Raw genomic sequence first — 22,357 nt, 5'->3', positions numbered from 1 at the left:
GCAGGCGCAGGGACAGGCGGGAGCGGGCCGCTGGTCTCCTGGGCAGTCCGCTGGGGGCTGGGGGTGGCCGTGGGTCAGGGGCCTGAGCTGAGGGAGGGCGCGGGCCCAGCCCCGTGAGTGCGGAGGCCCCGGGGGGAGGGCCCGCGTTCGAGGAGCAGCGTGGGGACAAGTGTGGCTCTGAGTGCGGCCGACGGGACTGGTGTGAGCCGGGAACCGGGGTGGGGGCCTCTGAAGGCTCCGGGAGGGCAGGGCCGGTCCTGGCGGAGGAATGGCACCATGTGCCGAGTCAGGAGTCCACGGTGAGCTGCACACCGGGAGCTGGGAGACTTCTCCAGACCCCTGTGCGGCGCCGCCTTACTGCTCTCAGGCTGGGTGACCGGGGGTGACCGGGGGTGACCGGGGGTGACCAGGGGTGATGTCCGAGTAACACAGGCTCTGCTGGGTTTTCATGCAGACACAGGGGGCCTGCCGGGGCTCTGCTGGGGAGTCTGCACACCACGGGGGACTGCGAGGGCACCCAGGGCTTGCTGGGGCCACGACCCTGTGGTGGCCTCTGTCCCTTAGCCCTGAACACAGAGACCGCTACTGAGTGGCTGGGGTAGGGAGGGGCTGCTGCACATGCGGGGTGGAGACGCTGGACAAAGGGCTGACTCATGTCTGGGAAGGAAAAACACAGAAGGCACTCGGAGTCACCACGCAAACTGATACTAAACGCATTGTTTATTTCTGAAAGTTTCTGTTTCACATTCTCCGACCCGCCAGCCGACTGTGGGAAACAGAGACCGCGGGGAGTAAGGCTCCTCAGAAGGGCTGGGGGAGTGAGCCCCGGGCTCCCGCTCCTGGGCTCCCGCTCCGGGGCTCCTGGCTGGCTGTGCCCTCGCTGGGCGGACCAGAGCGCAGTACCAGCGCCCGCCACAGAGGGCCGTGCCCAGGTAACGCACCGTAGAGTCAGGACGGACACTATTACTGGGTGCCTACGGGGCCTTTCTTGGGGATCCAAAACTAGGGTCAAGGCTGGACGCTGGGCATGAGGCGTGCTAACCCCCCACCTTGTAAAGGGAGTTACCGAGAGCCTCTGGCAAGGCCGGACGCCGCCCCCAAGCCCACCCACCCCTTGTCGCCTCTGCACCCTGACCCCGAAGTGGGCCCGCGTCCACTTCCCGCCCACGTCCCGCCGCCCACCACCGAGTGAACCCTCACCCAGCCTGTGCAGGCCACAGGAAAGTGAATGGCCAGTCCCAGGTCACAGCCAGTCCCCGGCAGGGCTGGCCCCCACGGCCCCGGCTGAGCCCGTGGGCCGGAGCGCCTCTCGCAGCCCCGCCGGGACCCCATCGGAAGAAGAACCGGACGCCCGAGAACTTTCTTTAAAATCATCTTTAATGTAGTTAATAATTTTTTGCCTTGTTTGCCAGATAAATCATCTGAATAAATAGATGCTCTACATTCTCTGACCAGTATCAGTACAAAAATAAAGCCGAGCTCCGCGCCCACCGTGGCTCTGCCCGCGCGCCCACGCAGGAGGGCGTGCGCGCCCCGACTCGGGCCGACCCCCAGTACATTCATTTCGTCTGAACAAAGCGGCCGCCCCCCACCCCCACCGTGCGGAGGAGGGGCCTTCTGGCGCGGGGCCCTGCAGGCCAGGCCAGGCGGGCGGCGGGAGCTCCGCCACCCAACCCAAGCGCAGCGCCCTCCCCCAGCAGGACGGGAGGGGACGGCTGGCAGTGGGTCCGAGGGGGGCGAGGACGATCGTCGTCGGGCTGCCCAACAGCGCTCGGCCGCTGCCCTCACGAGGGGCCTTGCCAGGGGCAGAGAACACCCTCCTTGTCCGATCCCACGGTGAAGGACAAGTACCAACCAGTCTTTCTACATTCAAGTGGGCGGGGGGGGGGGGGCGGGCAGGAGAGGCAGGTGGTCCAATCTTTCTAGGCCCCCACGCTGCCGTCGAGTGCTGGACTTCCAGTGGCGGTGGGGCAGGTGGGAGGTCAGGGCCGCCCGGCCCCGCTCAGGCCTGGCCCCAGCCCAGCTGGGACCCTCGGGGCCGAGAGGAGGCCTGAGAGGTTTCTGTCCTGGGGGGGAGGAGGGGGAGCGGCTCTCAGAGGCCACAGCCCTCTCCCCAGGGAGCCGGCTCCGCGGGCTCTGGCTCTCCCCGAGACACAGGGCGCCCGGGGGCTGCACAGAGCAGAGGGAGACGGGCCTGCCGCTGCCCACAGAACAGCCGTCTCACCCCACATGAGGGGTGACCCCCCAAACCCCCAACCCTGCAGATTGCACCAGTGGCTCTTTGAGAGTCCCCTGAGGCAGGAACAGGTCCTGTGTCCCCTGGGGAACAGCCAGCCAGGTCCCAAATCCACGAGCCCACAGCATTCAGTGACCTCTGCAGGGCACCCCTGTCCTGGGACTGCACCCAGCCCCAGCCACCGCCCCCCCTCAGGCCCCGCAGCTGCCCCGCCTTTCCCTGCCCCACCCCCGCTTGCTCGTCTAGATTCAACTCCCTGGGCTGGGGGTGAACCAAGTCACCCCTGAGGGGACTGTCCCCCACTGGAAGCACTGAATTGACCCTGGACAACAAAGGATTAAGGAGGGAGAAGAGAGAGACCAGGGATTGGAGAATCTTGCCAGCAGGGTACCCCAAACAGAAATGGGTGCAGGCTGTCTTTGGTTTGGGAACTCAGGAAGAAGGGGTCTGGGGGGGGAACCGCCCTATCCTTGCCTCACGACACAGCGCAGCAGAGACACCCCCGGAGGGAGGGCAGCAATGGGGGGGGGGGGGTTTGGAAGAAGCCAGGCTTTTACTCGCTCTCCTGGTACACCGGACCCCCGCCCCCGCCCCCGGGGGAGAAGTCACTCCTACTGCCAGGGAAGCTACTAGTCCACAGGCACGCTTGTGCAAACTGGAAAACCAGGGCCCCTTCCTCCTGGCACACACAGTCCCTTGCCAGGTGGGTGGGGTGGGGCTTGCGGCCTGCCTGAGCCGCTGTCCACTGCAGCGTGGCCACAGGAAGACGTGGGCAGAGCCCCTGCCCCCGCAGGAAAATAAGGCCAGCCCCAGCTTCGGCACGGAGGGTGGGCGCAGAGGGGCGCGGGGCGCAAGAGGAAGGGTTAGGGGGTTGGGGCTGCCCTGAGAAGGTGGCGGGACACTCTCCCTCCCAGGCCACCCACACCCACACGGGGCGTTGGCTGAGCCGGCGGAGGAGCAGAAACAGAGGGCGATGGAGGGCCGGGAAGCCCCCTGAGTCAGAGAGCACGAGCCCCTCGGGAGGAAGCACAGGGCCCAGGGGGTGCACGGCCCACCCGCACGGACGCCGACGCGCCGGGGGCCGGCCAGGAGGGGCCACGAGGCCACGCCTGTGCGCCTGCGGCGGCAGAAGCCACCTGGGCACGGCCGGAGCCCTGTGGACAGCTCCCAGCAAATGGAGCTGGCCCGGGTCCTGTCACGTGACGGGCCGTGCCAGGCGGGGTGAGTGCGGGGTGCCCGAGGCAACTTCTTCTATGCCGTCAATCACCCCGCAGTCACCCGGTCAGGGTTTCTGAACATGAGATCTGCAACACCCACGGCACACATCTGCAGTCACACGCACGCACGCACGCACGAGGGCAGGAGCGGCGGTGTGCAGCCGGGTGTGCGCCCGGTGTTTCCCCCAGGCCGGTGGCGGGGACCAGGGGAGCTCTCAGCAGCAGGTGCCCCGCTGGCAGCCACCTCCAGGGAGACGGAGAGGCCCCTCCCGGAGGGTGTCGGGCACACAGGACACGCCGTAGCAACCCCCGGCCCTTCCTCCTGCCCCTTCTCTCCGCGCCTCACGCTGGACAAAGGCAACCTCCCACCGAACCGCAAGCCGGAATACAGAGTTAAAAATGAAGACCTCTCCCCCGGGTAAAAAAGGAAGAGGGAAATCAGCCAGAAAGGCAGGGGCGGGATGCTCAGGGGCCAGGTTCGGGCCTTCCCACCGCCCTGTGGTACTTCCCAGGACCCGCTGCTGCGTCCCCGGAGAAGAATGGTGATGGAGGGGTCCGAGGGACGGTGGCCTTGTCCCCAGTCGGCACTGGAGACGGCACCCAAACTGACAGAACAGGGCCAGGCCCCCCCACCTCCTGGCCAGACAGAGACCCGCAGGCCTCCCTGTAAACATCACCCACGGAGGAGGGGGAGGCTGGTGGGAGAGTGCTGGGGTCCGCCTCCCTCGTCCGGCTCCACACTGTTAAATAAAATAGTTACCCTGCCCCGGCCCCTCCCCGTCTCTGGGCGTCCCCACCCCAAGCCCAAAAGAAAACAGTTTTAAGAAAAGTGAAAATGGTGATTCAGAACTTCCCGCTGCGGTCCCGGAAGAAGCCCTCGGCCGCCTGGGCCTCACGGAAGGTGACGGTGATGGAGTTGGCGGTGATATCAGTCACTGTCACTTCACTCGTGGGGAGCACAGGTGTCCAGGGAGGGGGCCCGTCGGCCGGGTCTGCGTCTGCTACAGCCACGGGAGAAAGACAAGACAGGTGGAGGACAGCGTCGGCGGCAGCGGCAGCGTGGGGACCGAGGGACGGTGGCAGCATGCAGGCCACAGCGCACCCCCCACACCAGCTGTCCCCGGAGCCTGCAGCCAAGTCAGGGCCCAGCCCAGGGCGGGGCAAAGGGGAGGAGGTCACTGCGCTTATCTTTTCTGGCCGGACCAGAGCGTATCCTGAGCAGGACCACGGAGAGGGCTCTGGGCTGGGGCCAGGGCGTGGCCTCCGGAGCACCCCAGACCCTCTCCGGGCCTCAAGCCCGTCGGGCCTGACAACTCACGGGCCCTTTCCAGCTCTGAGGGTCTCTGGGCCTGGCCGGGGTGGGGCACCTTACCCTCCTCTCCAGGGGGCTGCTCAGCAGGCTCCCACTCGCTGGCGGCCTGCAGGGCGTCCGGGGCCGGTGACTCCTGCAGGAAGAGCTCCCGTGGATGGCTGTGACTCTCCAGGTTGGGCCCGCGGGGCGGGAACTTCTTGCGTGAGAGCCGCAGGTACTTGTGGGCCTTGCGCGGCTTGCGGAGCGGGAAAGGCAGGGCGGGCACCAAGGGGCCCTTGTCCACCAGCTCAGGTGCCCCCGCCTTGACCACCCCCTCGGGGCTCCCGCTGCCGAGTGGGCGCGCCAGGGAGAAGCAGAGCTTCTCCTTGCCCTTGGCCTTGTGGGAGCTCCGCAGGTCCATGCTGTACAGCCGCTGCGGGGGCAAGCCAGGGCACGGCCGGTCAGCCCTGCCCTCCCGCCCGCTGCCGCCGCGCCTCTGCTCATGCCGCTCCTCCCGCCTCGGTGCCCTTCCCCAGGTCGCGCGGCCCGGAGCCGGCCGTCAGCCCACCCCAGCCCCGCAGGGCAGCCTCCCCCGGGCTGGCGGGCTCAGGGATGGGGGCCGCGGGCACACGCCTCCGGTGCACCGTGGAGGGGCACTCGAGAGAAACGAAACGCAGATCTGGATCTGGGAGGCAGATAAACAAGGAATTGTTCCTCATCGCAGAGCAGGGAACTCTGTTCACTGAAGGACCCCACGGCCGGGACAGCGGCTTCCCAGGGAGACGGTGTGAGGCCAGGGCCCTGAAGGTCCCCGGGGCAAGCTGACCCAGGGGGACACACAGCTCTGGCTGGCGCGGACACTGCCGGCAGGCAGCCGGTGGGCTCCCCCGCATCGGCCCCAGCTGCCTCGTGGCCCATGTGGGCGCAGCCCTGACGGTGCCCTGCCTCGTTCTTGTTAAAACGGGCCGGAAGGAAGGTTCCTCCGCTACTCAAGCACTGGTGTTTGCAGCCTGGGGCTTCACCTCACTGACTCTGGGGCTGATTTACACAAGTCCCAGAAAGAGCCTCGGTGCTGAAATGCCGGGAGGGCCGGGGTCGCTCTGGGGCAGCACTGCCGCTGCGCCCTCTCGCCAGAGGCTGAGCGTTCCCCAGGAGAGAGGGAGGACCCGCAGGTCAAGCATCTCCAGGTGGGAGCCAAGATCCCACGTGCAGGTTCCGTCCTCTAGTCCCACCTGCTAATGCCCATCAGTGGGCGTGGGCTGCGGGTTGCCGTAGTGACGGGAGGAGGGCTGAACTGGGAGGCCCTGGGAAAACACCCCGGTGCGAGGAGGGCCCTGTCTGTGTGCGGCTGTATCGAACCTGCCCCTCCCGCCCGGCTTGCAGGCCGTCCCAGGCCCAGCAAACTCTCCCACGACTCGACAAGGGGACTCATTGGCGCCCTTCTCCACCTCACCACGCGAGAACTGCCCGGGAGCAGCCGAGGCCAGGCCTGGGTTTTAACCCCGTGTGTGACCCCGGGACACTGCTGGCCCACCCGAACTTCAGTGTCCTCATCAGGGAAACCATGAGCAAGCTGTCAGACGGCCCCTGCCCCCGCTGTCCCCGCCACCCCTGCCTCTGGGAACCCACACCGTGGGCGGTCCCCTCCCACACTGCCTGCCGCGGTGGTGGGGGGGCACTCCCCAGGCGAGGCCATTAGGACACTGTGCACCTCCCTCGCTCCCTCTCTCGGGACACCCACTCTGGGGGAAGCTAGTGGCCACACCGGGAGGCCACGCCGCAGCCCTCCGGAGAGGGCCATGCGGCAGGGCCCAGGCCTCCCGCCAACACCGCGCGCCGGCACGCCTGCCAGCGGCCCCTGTGGGCAGCGCTTCCGAAGTGGACGGCCCAGCCCTGGCCAAGCCTTCAGGTGAGTGGACCCTGGGCAACTTCAGGGCTGTAACCCAACCCGGAGCCTCCCGAGAACTAGCTGAAGCACCCCCGAATGCCTGGCCCACGGAGACCGCGACATCACGAGTGTTTACTGCGTGAAGCGGCTTAGTTGGGGGGACTTATTACGCAGAGGACGGCACGCCTGCCCCCGGGGTCTGCCGTGCGGATGACGTGTGTTCCCTGTGGGGGCGCTGAGCACGGAGATGGCGGCCGACAGGCGCCGCTCTCCTCCCAGGGCCCCGTTTACGCCGAGCCCCGGGGAACGAGCCCACCGCGTGGGGCGGCCCATCTACTGTGGCAAGAGCCTCCGGTGTCCCGCAATCAAGAGTGGACAGGAGGGTGGGCGTGGCTCACGCCACACAGGGAACAAGAAGACTTATTTTGGGCTCCGTGTGCCTGGAGGGGCCTCCCCAAACCAGGGAGAGCAGGCGGCCCTACCATCCCACTTTCACAGAGGAGACAACTCCGGCCCAGAGCAGCAACCTCACGACACGACCGCCTCCCGGCGCAGAGCCACGCCGCTCCAGACCCATCCTGCCTCCAGGGCCAAGCAGGGAGGCCAGCAAAGCACCCACCCCCCAGGCCTGGGCAGCGGGTGCGGCGGAGCCCAAGCCCCGCCTATGGCGGGGACTCGGGAAAGGAGGCCCTGAGGGTTCTTCTCACTCGGAAATGGCACGTTCCTAGGACATTCCAACACTACGGTTGCAGAATGCTGAGAATCTCCTTTCCTTGAATTCTAAAATCCTAGGCTCCCATGTTTTCTCAATTCTAAAGTTTTTGTCCTCTAAGGAGGTCAAATATTACAATTTTGCGTTTTGGGGACCGTGAATATCAAAAAGGTCATTTACAAGACTCTAAGCTTTTAAAATGCTGAGTCCATTAGCCACGTACCCACCCTCCCTCCCACCATAGCACCGCCCCCCGGCCGCTGTCCTGGGCCACCAGCCCCATGCTCGGCTCCCCCCCCAGCCCCCTGCACCAGACCTTGCCCGCCAAGTGCCTCCCCCCACACGCCCTGGCTGGGGCCAAGGCGGGGTGGGGGGGCGGGGGCGGGGGGGGTGGGGGGGGGGTTGTTCAGTGCAACTAGCTGGGCAACTGCAGGGCGAGCCCGGGGACGTGTGGGCGGGCGCCAGCGCTGGTGGGTTACCTGCAGCAGGAGCCGCTTGGGCTTCGGGCCTCTCTTCCTATACCCCGACGCTCGGTCTCTCTCCTCCCTGAGGTGCAAAGCAGACGGCAGGAGAGAAGGAAACACTGGTGACATTTAAGGGAAAGAATGGCGTCCGCCCTCCCCACCCTCCGCAGCCCACGGGGGAGGGGGCATGCTCCACAGACCACCCCCGGATCCTGGAGCACCGGGCTCCTCCTTGGGGCTCTCTTCAGGCCGGAACAACGGGACCACATGCTTAACCCCTGGGGCCTCAGTCCTCCCAGCGGACACGAGGCAAGGCCCCGCCACTGTCCCAAATGCTGAGGTCAACCCCCGGGCGGCATCTCCAAACACGTGTGGCTCTTCTGTGGGCTCCAGGCCACGCCAGGGCTCTGCCCCACCATGCCGCCCCCCCCAGAAAATGGAGCTCCAGTGTCAACCGAGTTTGCCGGAATGTCCCAGGGCAGCGGATGAGCTGGCAGTGGTCCTGTCCCCCCCCCCCCCAGGGATCCCTCGCTGAGGGTCTGCACGGCGGGCTCCCGCTTGTCTGGACTCTTCCCCCCGGGGAAGGGAGGGAAACGAGCCTGCACCGAGCCCCGGGGAGACGACAGACGCGCCGCTGGGGGCCCCCACGCCCCAGACGCACCCCCGGACGCATGAGCACAGGCGCAGCCCGAGGTGGCAGATAAAGCCACATGCACCACACCCCAGAGGTTGCCCCAGAGAGACCAACACAGGCCCCCGGCGGCAGGGAATTCACAGGTGCCTCCTCCTGCCCACCCCGCTCCGCGCCCTTCACACTGTCTGTGGCCCCCACGCAGGCCGCAGGAATGCGAGGGCAGGAGTGCGCCCCAACAAGAGAAAAGCTCTGAGATGCTGTAAATTAAATTCCAGCGGGCCAGCGAGAGAGGGGTGGGGGGGCGAGGGCGCACAGGCCAGCGGTCAGCTCGGCAGCAGCAGGGGCCAGAGGACAGAAGAGGGCCCACGTCCCTGACTGCGTGGCAGAGCCCTGAGCCAGCCTCCGGAGCCAGCCAGCAGACACCGCCACCCCCTGCCTATGTGCAGACCCTCAGGGCTGTGGCCTGTCACTGACCAGAAGTGGTCACTGTTTCTTCCTCGCAGCCCCTGCGCCTGTCACAGAGCCGCCCCCACCTCCCCATTTCCCGCCCCCCTATCTGCAGCCAGTGGAAAATCTTCCAAAACTTCCATCTTTCTTCCCCAAAACATAATGGACAGGCAGGCAATAGTAGGGTTACAGTTGTGAGTACACGAAGCAGTTTTTCCTTGTATTTTTATTTCTTAATTATTGTGTTATTTTCCTTGTGAACAAGTGTAGACCTACTTTTGCCCGCCCCTGTGCAAACGCACCTGCCAGCTGACTCTGGGGCGGCGCACCCGCCCCCCCGCCCCCGCCCTGCTGCTGGCGGTGTGGACGGCGTGCCCGTGACCCAGTCCTTTGCTGGCTAGAGGGTGGCCCAAGAAGCCCTTTCTTTTCAGAAGTCTCTCAGCCGTGGGAGTTACTTCTTTGTCTAACAGTGCTCTCCCCCCTTACTGCGTTTGTGCGACCTCAGGCCAGTGTCCAACTCTGAGCCCCGCTGAGCCCACGAGTCCCAAGCAGCCTTTCCCCCTGTCCCCCTCCTCTAGGTGGCAGCTGCCCGCCCTCCTCCAGTACCTCGGCCTCCAGGGCTCCCGGAGGCCGTGCGCCAGGCGGAGCCCCCCGCCCCCCACGATGGAGCAGGCTTCGGCAGGTCCACGGGGGGGTGGCGGGGTGGGAGGGACCTAGAACCAGCACTTGAAAGAAGCACGCAGGGCACTGGGGTGCCCACTCCTGGCAGCTCGCCAGGGCAGACCTTCCAAGTCCTTGAGGCAGAGAAGCTTCTCTCGGAACCCACCGGGCCAGGCGCCAGGGCACCCTGTGCCAGGCCCAGCTGCACCCTGACCCACGGGGCCTTGGCCGGTCAGCGCCCTTCTCTGGGCTCCGTGTCTCTGCCTGGAGGGAGGGGCTCCACGCTCAGCTGACCGCCAGGGCACTTAGATAAACAGGAGATGTCCCTGGTATGTATGGAAATGAGGAGCAGAAAGACTAACGATAAAGACAGGGAGGAGAGAGGGAAGAAAAAGCAGAGAGAAAGAGGGGAGGAAGTGGGTGGGGAGGGAAGGCCTTGGGGGGAAATAATAATGCTGATCGGAACGGGTTCACTGCGCTCACAGGAGCCGTTCACCGCGACGACCACACACCGGGCACCGCACACACACCGCGCCAGACACCCAAGCACTCGCAGCCCCCCTAGGAGGGAGGCAGGACTGCTACTGGCCCCCCTTTGTGCCAGAGAAACCGAGGCAGAGAGGTTAAGTAACTCACACACGGCAAGTTATTACACCTCCCACTGCCGGGGCAGATGCTAAGCTCTGGTCCACACCAGGGAGGGACAGGCCGGGGACTCCAGTCAGGCTCCGCAGGGCGGGCCTGGAGCCCAGGTCACATGGTCCTGGCTTCCTGTCTGCAGCCTGCACCCCCAATCCTGCCAGCAAACTGTCGGGGGTGGGGAGCGAGAGGGTGAGGTGGGAGCCTGCAGTCTGTCCAGTCCTTACCAACTCGGAGCCTGGTATCCGTCAGGCCTGGACACTGACCGTAGTGTCCAGGGCTAAGGGACAGAGGCCACCACAGGGTCGTGGCCCCAGCAAGCCCTGGGTGCCCTCGCAGTCCCCCGTAATGTGCAGACACACTCACACGTGTGAGCCCACACTCACGGGTTCACAGAGTGCTTGCCGTTCCTGCACCTCCCGGGAAAGCCCCACGAGGCCAGTGTGCGGGCCCCGTGTCACGTGTCCCGTGTCCCGTGTCCCCGTGGGGAAGCCGAGGCTCCGAGAGGGGAGGCCTCGCCCCGCACCGCCCAGCTGGCGGGCGGCAGAGCCGGGATCTGCTCCAGGCCTCTGGCGCCTGCCTAGCACCCCCCTAACCACACTCCGGGGTGTCCCCCAGGGTTCTCCCAGGGCCGCAGTCGCGTGGGCCACGGCCCCACAGGCACTCAGGAACCAGGCCAAGGCTGCGGGACAGGGGCCTCTCATGTTCACAGGCAGCAGCAGAGGGAAGCGTTCCTCTGGACGGGCAGCAGGAGGTCTCCTGGGTGAGAAGGGACCAGAGACCCGGGGCGCGAGGGGCGGAGCCCGGGGTGGGTCCTGGTGGGGCTCTTTCAGGAGCTCCCTCAGCTCCTCAGAGCCTCGGTTTCCCCGTCTGGCAGAGGAGACCCTCATGCCTGTCTCGGGGGGCTTCCGGAGGGGCCGATTTTAGGAGTCGGGTCCTGCCCTACAGGTCAGCGGTGGTCGGTGGTCAGCGGTCGGGGGAGGCTGCAGGACGGGGCTGCCCGCCAGCAGGGGGTCAGCAGCTCGGGGCTCACAGCGCACGAGGGGAGGCCGCACTCTGCTCCAAGGGCCCCGCACCGGGAGGAGGGATGGGGTGTCAAAGGCTCCCCACCGCGATGTGCCCGCGTGGCCATCGGAGGGGCTGCCCAGGCCTCACCAGCCTGTGGCTGCCAGCAGGGTGCTGACCGATGTGGGAGACTGAGACCAGGCGGCTCTGCCCGGGGCCGCTCAGCTAGGGCAGGGCAGAGAGGGGTGGACCAGAGCTTAGCTGTCCCACCTCCAAAGCCAACCCCACCAACCCGGGGCCTTTCCTGAGGTTCGGCCAACTGCCTTCTCCTTTGAGAGAATCTCCAGGGAGCATGTCTCTGCTCTCTCCCCAAGGGCATGCTGGGCATCACCGATACTGCTGTCCCTCTCACGAAGGGCATCGCTATGAGACATTGTAACATTCATCACTGCAACTGAAACTCCCACCTTATGGAGAAGCCACAGCAGAAGCCCCAGTAACCCCAGAAGAAAGACTGAGGCCTGGGGAGGGGAGGGGAGGGGAGGGTCAACATCACGCAGCAACAGGAAAGGAGCCAGGGCCCCAGCTGCGCTGCAGCCAGTGCCCAATGCCCTCCCTCGGCTGCAGATGGGACAGGGCTGTCCCTGCCAGGAGCCCACCCCCACGCCCATGCCCCTGGTTGAGAGCTGCAGGCTCCCTAGGAAAGCTCCAAGGCTGCCTGTCAACCAGCCCCACGGCAGGCCAAGCCCCTTACTTCTCCTCATAGGCCATGACCAGGCGGGGGTCTAGGATGTGCTCTTCCGGCTCCCACGTGCTGTACCTGGAAGAGAAACGAGAGGTCAGAGCGCCCTGCTCCCCATGCCATTCACACAGGCCACAGCTGCTCCACCAGGGCCCACTGTCTGCAAGCCCTCGCCCCTTCCTGGTCCAGGAAATTGTCACCTGCTCCCAGGAGCTGACCCTGGCCAGCCAAGCTGGGTCAGGGGCCTTCTGAGGAATCCAAGGACACCAGAACTCCCCTCATTTTGAGCACCGATCATGCTATCCCCTAAATGTCTGTGTGCAACTCCCGATGAGACCCCATGTCCCTTTAGGAGAACAGGGCGCCTGATAGAGGGCAGGGCCTGGAGGCCCCACGTGCCCTTCCTAGAAGAGGTGAGAGTCTGTGGTAAAGGACAGAGGCTCTGAGCCAGACTGCCTGGGTTCAAATCCCAGCTCCATCCTTGATAGCTATAAGACCCTGAACAATTTCCCTAAGGTCCCTGTGCCTCGACTTCCCCATGTCTTCCCTGAGGACTCTGCTGAGAAAAGCACTCACGTGTGTAAGTGTTTAGAGCAGGGCCTGCCACGCAGAAGTGCTCTGTACTTATTGTTGTCGCTGTCCCCACCCCTCCTCAAATCAGAGCCTCAGCACAGACTCTCTTGCCAGGCTGAGCTGCCCCCTCCCTCTTGGGCGCACACCTGTGCCCACTAGGCCAGTCTGAGGTGTCCTTGTGTCACACCTGGCATGCAGTGGGAACTTGGTAAATGTCTAGTGACTGCGGTCACAGGGTTAGGCCCCCTAGGGTCCTGCCAGGACAGACAAGCACTGAGACAGCTCAGAGCCTCCTGAGCTCAGCCATCCTTGTTCCAGCTGCTCCGTTACTTACTTAGTATCTGCCCTTAAGCAGCTTACTTTTTCACGTATGTGATTTTATTTTAAAAACACACTCTATATGACTTCCATAATTGGGAAAACCAGTATCAGTCACTATAAACAGATGCTAGTGCATAAAAATGTAAAACGTATATGTGTATGCACATGTGCGTGCATACAAACACACAACGTGTGTGCACATGTGCATGCACACATGTACACACCAATGTGTGTGTGCACAAATACACACCAGTGTGTGCACATGTGCGTGCACACAAGTACATACCAATGTGTGCGCGCACACATGTACATGCATATAAATACACACCAACATGTGCATGCATGTGTGCATGCACACAAATACACACCAATGTGTGTGTGCACACATGTGTACACACAAACAAAACCCAAGCACTGGGCTATGATTCTGGCTGAGGCAGCCCTAGCTCTGCTGGGTGAGAAGGGAGGGGAGCAGGCATTGGGCAGGTGACAGGAAGCAGAAAGAGGCTGGGCATTGCCCCTGTCCCCATGGTCTCCAAACCAGCTGAGCTGAAACCTGCATCTTAAACTCTCCTGGGACTGTGAAACCTACAGTCAACTAATTTAGGTAACGAACAACAAGCTGCCCAAGGACAGAACCCTCTGCCGCTTTCTCCCCTGACACTGCCACAAGCTACTCCGTGCCCCCTCAGCAACAAAGGTCTACAGCCCATACCCGAGTGCCACATGCTCAGCCTGAGCAGGCACCATCACGCCTCTCTTCCTTTGTACATGCTGTGCCCTCCCCCTGGATCCAGTCCCTCCAGGGGCCTCCTATGCATCCTTTAAGAGCCAGGTCCCTGTAGCTTTCTCCTAGATCCTCTCCCCTGCCCCACTCCCAGCAGGATGAACCCTCCCCTCCACGGCCTTACTGCTGCACTGGGCACCTGCCATAGGTGCTGATGAATGCAGCTGCTGTCCCAGTGGGCAGATTGTAACCCTGCCCCCCAGAGCACCCAGCCCAGGCCCAGCCCCAGGTGCTCTGGCAACGACCCTAGAAGCACTGCAGTTTCAATGACCCTGAGTAAATGTGAAACTGAAACTGGCTATATATCTATACACACATATAGATATTTGGGGGTGGGGGAGCCCACGCTATGAGCAACCAGAGGCTAGCAAAACTCCAATCCCTCCTCCCCCAAAACAAAGGTTGAGTTTCCTCAGATGGAACTGGTCACAAGAAAGGGGAGTTTTGTGCTCCTGCTGTGGGCTGCTTCAACCTCCCTCTTTCTCTAGCTGTTGAAATGTCGCTGTCTTGCTCTAGTCCTCTCTGCCCTGCCCACTTTTTTGTTTATGTTGCTGCTCTATGGTTCCTGGCAAGTCCCCAACCTTCTCTGGACCTCAGCTTCCTCATCGTAGAATCACTAGCACAACCACAGACAGTAACGGCAAGGAGAGAGAGCAGAGGACTGCCAAGGACCCATCCATCCTTCCTAACACCCATCCGAGGTAGGTAACCCCATTTTACAGAAGACGACACTGAGGCCCAGAGGGTAAGCATCTTGCCAAGGCTCCTGAGACAGTGAGAGGGCAGCGTGTGGTTAGAACTCAGTTCAGTGTCGGCCACCCGCTCTACCTTTAGATAGTTCACATGTCACCGTATCTGACTCCCCACCGAGCTGAGACATCCTTGGGAGAGGGACCCTGCCTACTTCTTGTCTTGTTGTCCAAGTCCTCCGTGTATGACCCGGGGGCCCGGGGCACAGTGGGTGCAAAGAAAGGGTTGGTAGATTCGGAGGGGGCTGTTACTGGCCTAGGGCATCCACCCGTGGGACCTGAGGCAATAGACGGGATGAGACTTGGCAGCGAGAGGGCAAAGGAACGTGGATTGCACAAGCGTCTGTGGAACAAACACCTTGGGCTCCCCTAAAATGGAAGCCAATAACGCCCCTCTGCAGAGCAGCTATCCAGAGGCCAGTGATGGCAAACGCGGTTCAGGAACAGCCAGGCACAAGGACGACAGGAGCTGCAGGCGGCACAGTCCACAACCTAGGCGAGAGCGGAAGGGTCGGGTGGGGTGTGCAGGGGCAACGGGTTTGGACTGGGCGGGTACAGAATGTTCCTTGGTAGGGTGAAGGCTCGCTTTGCCCCGCCCCGCGCCTTTCCGCAGCCCGGGAGGCGCGCGCACGCGCACGCAGGAGCGGCGCGTACACGAGCTTACCAGGCCAACCAATGGGGGATAGGGGCGGGGACGGCGCGCGCCCGCTGAGAGGTAAACACGGCCACGTGACCGCCAGCCCCGGCCTGGGCAGTGTAAACAGGCACCCGCGGTAGCCGGAGCCTGGTTTGCGCAGGCTCGGGCCGTGCTGGAGGCGGGGCGCGGTGCCCGGCGGAGCAAGGCCGCGCGGGGCTTGGCTCCCCGGCCCCAAACGCAAATGTAATCCTGCTCAAAATGAGACGGGTCTCGGCGGGGGTCTGGGCGAGCCAGCAGGGGTGACTTTGAGCCAGCGATTCAGGATTCCGTTTATCCTTGCATGAAATGGGTCTACCGATGTAGTAGTCCCAGTCTTTCAGGGTTGATGGGACTATTAGCCGTGTTAAGCCCTGGGAAGCACGCACTTCAGTATGGTACATAATACAAGCAGATAAGCGTTAAACGTTAGTTAAATCAATTTCAAAAGCATAGAGAGTGCAAAAGACTGCCAGGGCCGCAATCCTGGACTCGGCTGCTGCTGCCCAAACCCAGCCTTTTAAAAAAGTGTCCCCTGTGCCTCTGGCACTGTTAGGAAACTTGTGCTGTATTGGGCAGCCGTGGCAGGGCTCCGTGAGGCCAGCGCCTCATTTTACAAGTAGGGGGATGGCGGCGCAGAGAGGTTGAAGGCTTTGCCCTGGGTCACACAGGTAAATGTTGAAACAGTTTAAAGGCAGCCTGGTCTGGCTCCGCCGCCTGAGCACTTCCCACTGAACTGGCCATCAGGCCAACACACACGCGATCCTCGGCCACCTTCGCCACAGCCCACTGTATATCAAAGGGTCTGGGCCTCCGTGTCCTGGGGTAAGGCAGCCAGTAGTTCAAATCAGTTCAGCTGTGTGACCCTGGGCAGGGACTCTTCTGCTGAGGGTTTCTTTCTCCCTGCCTGTAAAATGGGTTGCCAAGAGTCAATTAAAGGGGCCAATTCCTGATCATACTAGGGGCTTACTGATGAACAGCCCGGTCGTTGCTGTGCCCACTGACAACATCATTACGGAAGATGCATGGAGACAGCCCTCCCCGGGAGCCGCGGTAGCGTTCACTCGTGGGAAAGGGGGCGGTCCTGGGCAGGGTGCAGTGCGAGTGGGACATCTAAGAGTCTCTTTGGGGTGATAGCGCCTGCAGCTGATGGTTTAACATCCTCTGCCCCATTACTCCAGCCCTCCTCTGTGCCCCCAGCCCCTCTCCGTGCCCTTTGCTGTGCCTTCCAGAACGAGCAAGATAGCTCCTCTGCCCCACCTGCTGGGGAGGAAGGGCAGTCATTTGTCCGCTGTTTTAACAGAAAGCAGGCAAAGCATGGAACAGCTTAACCGGCCTGTCACAGGGCGAGTATTCTGCTGTTTCTGTTGTTAATGTAAGCTTCCCCAGCCAGGGTGACCAGGGGGCTGTGGAGCAGGAGAATCTGACCCCTCTCGCCGCTGAGGCTGTCGCTGCCCTAGTGAAGGCTCCCGGGCCTGCAGGTGGCAGCCTGACCGACTATCCACTCCCCACCGCCTTTCTCAGCCTCGGTGCCAAGCCAGGCCCCCTGACGAGGGGAGACTGAAGACCAAAGAGCCCTGGCTCTCCTTCTTCTCCCTTGACTGAAGCTGTTTCCCCCCAGCGGAAGTGGGGTGATGCGGTGGATGGCATGGAGTGAGTACCACACCACACGGGGTTGGCAGTTATGTTCTCGTACTGACCTCCCCTGTCTGAGCCTCAGGTTCCCTATCTGAGGATTGATCTAAATGGTTTCTAGGCCACTTTGAGCTCCTGCGAGAAATGGACCCCCCCAGGCCCCTGTCCTGCTGGGCGTGGGGCAGGGGACCCAGAAGCCGAGCTGTCGAACTCTATTGCAAACACTCCCGAAGAGCTTGGCGGGCGGAGAACGCTCGCGGTGCTATCTAGCCATCACCTGATCCTCATTCACAACAACGCTGAACGCAGGCTTCACCGTTGTAGTTTGGAGATATGGAAGCCGCGGTCCCACTCCATGGGGGACCTGCCCAAGGGCTCACAGCTGGACAGGAACAGGACCGCAGTGTGGGGGAGCCAGAGGTACACCCGAGCATCTGATCAAACAGGGCTCCCAGAACCCCCTTGGGGGTCATTAAAGGTAGTCACGAGGGCCCATGTAGTGGCCTCGCATGCTAAGGAACAAGTGGGCTCCAGGCCCGGGGCTCAGGCTAGCAGACACATGGAGGGACTGCCCTTGGGGTGCAGGGTCCTTCCCTGCTGATGGGAGCTCTGATGGGCAGACATATTCATTTGGGAATAATAAGTTGGAGGAGGAATTTTTAATTGGTAAGTGCCTCTGCTTAGAGAAGGAAATCTTTCAAAAGATGGAGGCTACAGGGGAGGAAAAACAGCCCACATGACTTCAAGGCCGCTGGGCTGGGACCCCACTCCCATGCAGTGCCTCCCGGCGCAGAAGCTGGGGGAGTGAGCGCTCAGGCAGCCAGTGCTCCTGCTGCTCCCGCTGCCCGCTCCGGCCTCTTCCGTTTCTAGCTCTCCCCCACTCTTACCACCCCTTCACCCAGGCTGGAAGTCCACCTGTCATCTGCCCAGTGGAGGAAGGGACCCTCCTTCCATCGCAGGGTGTTTGAGAAGGGGCAGCAGGGGCAGGGGAATGGACAAATGCATTATCCAGCCACCAGCCCCAGCCACCAGCCCCAGCCGTCAGGATGCTGCAGTCACCCGGGACACGCGCCCAGGCCTTGCACCCCACAAGGTGAAGAAGCCTGTGAAGGGAGCAGGGCCTGGACTACTGAACCCGTTTTGCAGAGAGAGAAGCGGAGGCAGTATGGGCCATCTTCCCTACTGCTGTGTCCCCCCACCGTGCCCCAGGATGCTCCCAGGACCCAGTACCAGGCCAGCCCCCACCACCAGCAGAGCAGAAGGCGATTGGCACAGACAGCAGAGGCTCTGGGGAGAGGGGACTCCAGGAGTCCCCTGGGAGTCAGTCTCTGGGAGGCAGGGTAGGGAGGTGGGGCACCCACAGACCAATGGATAGGTCCCACGATGTGCTCATTCCCCACCCTTCAACAACTCCCTGCTGGGAGGTGATTGGCTGGTGTGAAGGTTCCTGATTGGGCCTCAGCAAGAGAGGTGGAGAGACTGGGAGAGGTCCTAGACCCAGCTCCCTGCCCCCCCAGCTGAGATGGAGGAGACTCACAGAGGATACTTGAAAATGGAGAGGTCTAGTTCAACTCTGCCCCTACTTGCTGTGTGGCTTAAAGCAAACTGCTAACCTTCTCTGAGCCTGTTTCTACATCTTGAAAGATTCTCACCCCACCAGCCTCACAAGGCTGTATGGGAACCTGCTCTGTAGACTGGAGAGTGCTGTCCTAAGGCAAGGTGGCTCAGACTCTGTCCTCAGTTCTGCGGCACTGAAGACTCATGCCCCATTGGCTGGCCTTGTCCTAACCAGTGTCACAGACCCCTGCCCAGCACTGTACTCGCTACAGCTTGGGGGTCCCCCCACCACCTGACAGGCAGGCATCTCTGAACCCGAGATGCTGGGCCTTCACCTCCCCGTGGTGGGCAGAGACCCAAAGGAGTGGGAGAGGTGCTTCTAAACAAAAGAGGGCACTTAACTGGAGGGGAGCAGGCGAGAAGGGAAGCTCGGGGCCCACCTTGACCCTCATGTGCTCCAAGCCCCTCGACTGCCAGAGGGGTACGTGAAAGCCAGAGGAAATGATTTAATCAATGCCCACTGGCCAATTGCTAGAGCAGCTGGAGCTAAAAGCTAGGCAGGAGAGGCGGCAAAAGGTGGACGGAGGGATCTACAGGCAGGCAGACACACACACAAAGGACCTTACTTTGGGGGCCATCCTTTCCACTTCACCAGATATTCGACTTTGCCCTGGGAAGAAAGAGAAGCAGACACAGTGAGACACGCAGCTGCCCACAGACCCCTCCCAGGACAGCAAGGCCTAATCCCCTCTGCAGATAGATGTCCAACACATACACACAGACCAGAGCAACCCCCACCAACCCAGAGGACCCCCCAGAGATGCCCGCCCTACGACAGCACAGAAGTGCGTCTGGCCCCAAACATCTCCAGGGCTCCTGTGGCAGAAGCTCCAAGCTCACATCATACGTGGGGACACCGGCCACGCGGGGGTGCACATCACCAAAGACTCAGCTGCTACAGTCCGAGTGCCGAGGCCGTAACCCTCTTTCTTTTTTAGATCAGAAGACTCTCCAACCGCAGAGCAGCCCTCAGCTGTAATCCCACCAGCCCCCTTCCCAGGAGAGGCTGCCTCTGGCTCAGAGATGACAGGACAGTGATTTCAGGGCTCTTAACTCAGAAGACCCTGGCAGGATCCTGGAGAAGGCTCACAATTCTCCACCTGCAGAAATGACGGCCGCCCCTCTAGTAGTTGGAAGAGAGCCAGGCCCCCCTGCTCCTCACAGCAGACAGGGACCTTTAAAAGTTTCCAGGCCAACCCCATGCACTGGGTGAAACCCGCCCACACTGGAACTTTGGGACCAAGATGTCACCTCTTCAAAGAGGCGTGTCCTGGCTGCCCTTTCTAATGCCAGCCCTTCCGCCTCACAGTTCTCTTTCTGTGTAGCTCACACCCGGCTGGAAGGCATCTGTTTTTACTTCCTTGTGTGCCGAGTGTCTCCTCTGCCGGAATGCCAGCTCTGTGAGGGACGGCGTGTATTCCTCCCTGGGGCTCAGAATGGTGCGTGGCCCATGACGGATCCTCAGGAAATGTATTTTGATTAAATGGCTGAAAGAATGGTGCTTCTCACTCTCTGGCACCACCCCTCAGGCCCTGTGCAGAAGGGGTCACTGTACCTGCTGGGGCTACACCATGAAAAGCACTGGGCTCGGTGGAATAAATTAAAATCCAGGAAACTCTGGAGGATGGGAGAAGGAGGGGCAGCACCAACCTGAAGACGGAGCTCAGCCCCCTCAGAGATGGGTGGGAAAAAAAGCTCACCGCCCACCTTGACCTTGAGCCTCCGGCCCAAGATGCCAGGACTGTTTGCTCTCCCCAAAGAAGATGAGCTGGCAATCGGCCAACTTGAGCTCCTTGCTCTACCTCCTTCTCTGCCTTGTCCTGTGACTTGGACTCGTTGGATTCCCCTGCCTGGGCCTCAGTTTCTGCCTCTGTCAAATGGGAGGCAGTGACCTCTAAGACCCGTCCCGGCCCTGGCGCCGGAGCCTCCCAAAGGGCCGCAGAGAGGACACAGGGAACAGGACGGTGGTGGGTGCCAGGAGAGGAAATTTCCCCCAGGGCTGTCATCCCCAACCTCCGAGCTGCAGCGAGCCCACTCTGCAAACAGGTGCATGGGAAGTGTGGACCACGAAGCCCGGCCCAGAGGCGGGACCCGAGCCCAGCAGAACCCTCCTTAATTGCAGGGTGCATGTTCTGGAGGCAAAGGGGGAGGAGCTTCGAGGAAGCCAGAGCGCTGTAGGCGGCTTCACTGAGCCCGGCCGGGCGGGGCTGAAAGTTGGGGTGGGGAAAACAGAGGGGTGTGCACTCGGAGGAGAACGAGAAAGATGGAGGTGGGGGTGTAGAGACGATCGGAAAAGGTCCAAGTCCAGCAGTTAAGACTTCAGAGGCTGGAAGCTATCCCGAAGCCCCGCCTCCAACTTCAAAGGTCTTGGTACCAAGAGTCCAGAGTCCTGTGTTCGAGACCCAGTTCAGACGCCAACGCACCAGGGAAGCTGTTTCCTCAACTTGGGCCTCAGTCCCCCCCACATTTAGAATGGGGGGGGGTGAAGAAGGATGGCGTTCAGGATTCCTAAAGTCCGATCCTAAGCTCAGTGGCTCCCAGCATCCCAGGGCGACAACTTTTATTCTACTTGCCCTACAAGGAGCTGGGGGAAACTGAGGCACGAGTTGGGGAGACGAGCCCAGAAGCGCGGGGCTGCCGGGGCCTCTGGCCCACATTCGCGGGCGCCCCCAGCGTGAAGGGGACGTTGATGGGAACACGAAGGGACCCCACAGGGGTCCTGGGAGCCGCCCCCCGGCAGCCTCACCTTCCGCACGCGTTTCTTCCGGATGCTCTCCACAGCGAACACCTGCTCGCCGATGGCTGACAGCTCCATGGGGGGCGGTGGACGAGCGGGCCCGGGGCCGGGCCAGGCCGGGGGCGGAGCTGCGGGGCCGCGGTTGCGGCGCGCGATGCACGGGGCGGCCGGGACCCCGTCACCCTCGCCCGGGCGCGCACGCGCACGCGCACGCGCGCACACCCCCTCGCGCTCCCTCACGCCGCCGACGTTCCATTTATGAACCTGCGCAACGTTTTCCTCAGCGCGAGCGAGTGCGCGAGCGCGCGAGCACGCGGGGGAGCGGGCGGGGCGGGGCTTGGCTATTGCCCGGCAGGTCCCGCCCCTTCGCACCACCGGCCCCGCCCCCCTTGGAGCCCCGCCCCGCCCCAGAGGCAGGGGACGCGCGCAGCTCACCCTAGCAGCCAGCAGCGGTACTTATTTGGTGTGGGCGCTCTCCGCCCTGGGGCCGCACGGTATCCTAACACCCATGCATTTCCTAAAATCCTCCCGGTGACTCTGATGGACCAAAAACGGCATGGGCTAGGTTGGGCAGATCAAGAAATGGGCAGAACGAGGAGGCCACCTGCCTTACCTCCCACAAAGAAGCAGGCGGGGCCGCGGAGCAGACCCCTGCCCTGCAGGAGGGCGCAGACAGCCCAGGTTTTCCTATCCGTCGCGATATCGCAGCACCGCGGTCTCCCTAGATTCGGGCTCTGGAGAGCCGCAGTTTGGCCAGTACTGAGCAGGCTCCTCCACGTCCATCCTTCCATCCGTCGTACTCGGTCTGTAAGCGGTAGAGCAGACACGCCCGGATCAGACGCGGGTCCTTCTTGAGGACCCTTGGCTAGGCAATAGTTCGCGACAGGTGTGACTGCGGCGGAAAAAAGGTGCACAGGGAACGGGTTTATGCTGCCACGCCGATCCAAGCCCCAAATACACCCCACCACGCTGGGCACTAGGCACGTAGTAGGTGTTCAACTCTTTGTGGAATGAGTGTATTCTTGAGGTCCAGCACGAACTCAGTATAACCCCCGCCCCAAACCAACCTTCTGTATTCGCTTGGCACCTCCATTCAACCTCGCCAGGAGCCGGGATTCTTCCGTGTCCCTCCGGTTCCCGCCGTCTACCGCAACTGATCCCAAGTCCTGCCTCTCTGACCTGCTCCCGTCCACACGCTTTGCCCTGGTCCTGTTCCTGGACTCCAGCAACGACCTCACGCAGCTGCCATACCCTCCGACCCACTATCCACACGATGCCGGAATGTGCTTTCTAAGGGGCAGATCTGACTGGGCCACCCTACTGCGTGAAA

At 62.5% G+C, this 22,357-nt stretch overlaps 1 protein-coding gene across 3 annotated transcripts; it reads right to left on the bottom strand.

Moving 5' to 3' along the window:
* Positions 1 to 1,359: 1,359 nt before the first annotated feature.
* CBX7 (chromobox 7) lies at positions 1,360 to 21,358 on the bottom strand. Of its 3 annotated transcripts, none has more exons than XM_045834787.1 (6): positions 21,037 to 21,358; positions 18,857 to 18,900; positions 11,948 to 12,013; positions 7,824 to 7,890; positions 4,826 to 5,177; positions 1,360 to 4,451 (listed from the first exon to the last, which is right to left on the bottom strand). In XM_045834787.1, the coding sequence occupies exons 1-6, from the start codon at positions 21,103 to 21,105 to the stop codon at positions 4,297 to 4,299; spliced, it is 753 nt and encodes a 250-aa protein (XP_045690743.1). In that variant the 5' UTR covers positions 21,106 to 21,358; the 3' UTR covers positions 1,360 to 4,296. The 3 variants fall into 3 exon arrangements, with proteins under 3 accessions (XP_045690743.1, XP_045690742.1, XP_045690744.1); XM_045834786.1 differs by having other exon boundaries at positions 1,360 to 4,454; positions 21,037 to 21,353; XM_045834788.1 differs by having other exon boundaries at positions 1,360 to 4,454; positions 4,826 to 4,898; positions 21,037 to 21,348.
* Between the last annotated feature and the right edge of the window lie 999 nt (positions 21,359 to 22,357).

Source organism: Phyllostomus hastatus, unplaced genomic scaffold, assembly GCF_019186645.2.
Source record: "Phyllostomus hastatus isolate PE091 unplaced genomic scaffold, TTU_PhHast_1.1 phas_contig_198, whole genome shotgun sequence".
NCBI lineage: Eukaryota > Metazoa > Chordata > Mammalia > Chiroptera > Phyllostomidae > Phyllostomus > Phyllostomus hastatus.
The sequence above is the reverse complement of the archived record's forward strand: the minus strand, read 5'-3'. Positions and strand labels throughout refer to the sequence as shown.

Bases quoted from the DNA above. Each gene is read 5' to 3' on its own strand.
- CBX7 (XM_045834786.1), bottom strand. From the start codon at position 21,105: ATGGAGCTGTCAGCCATCGGCGAGCAGGTGTTCGCTGTGGAGAGCATC. The intron at 18,901-21,036 runs GTGAGGCTGCCG...CTTTCTTCCCAG, and splicing joins GGAAGAAACGCGTGCGGAAG to GGCAAAGTCGAATATCTGGT. The intron at 7,891-11,947 runs GTAAGGGGCTTG...TTTGCACCTCAG, and splicing joins GTCATGGCCTATGAGGAGAA to GGAGGAGAGAGACCGAGCGT.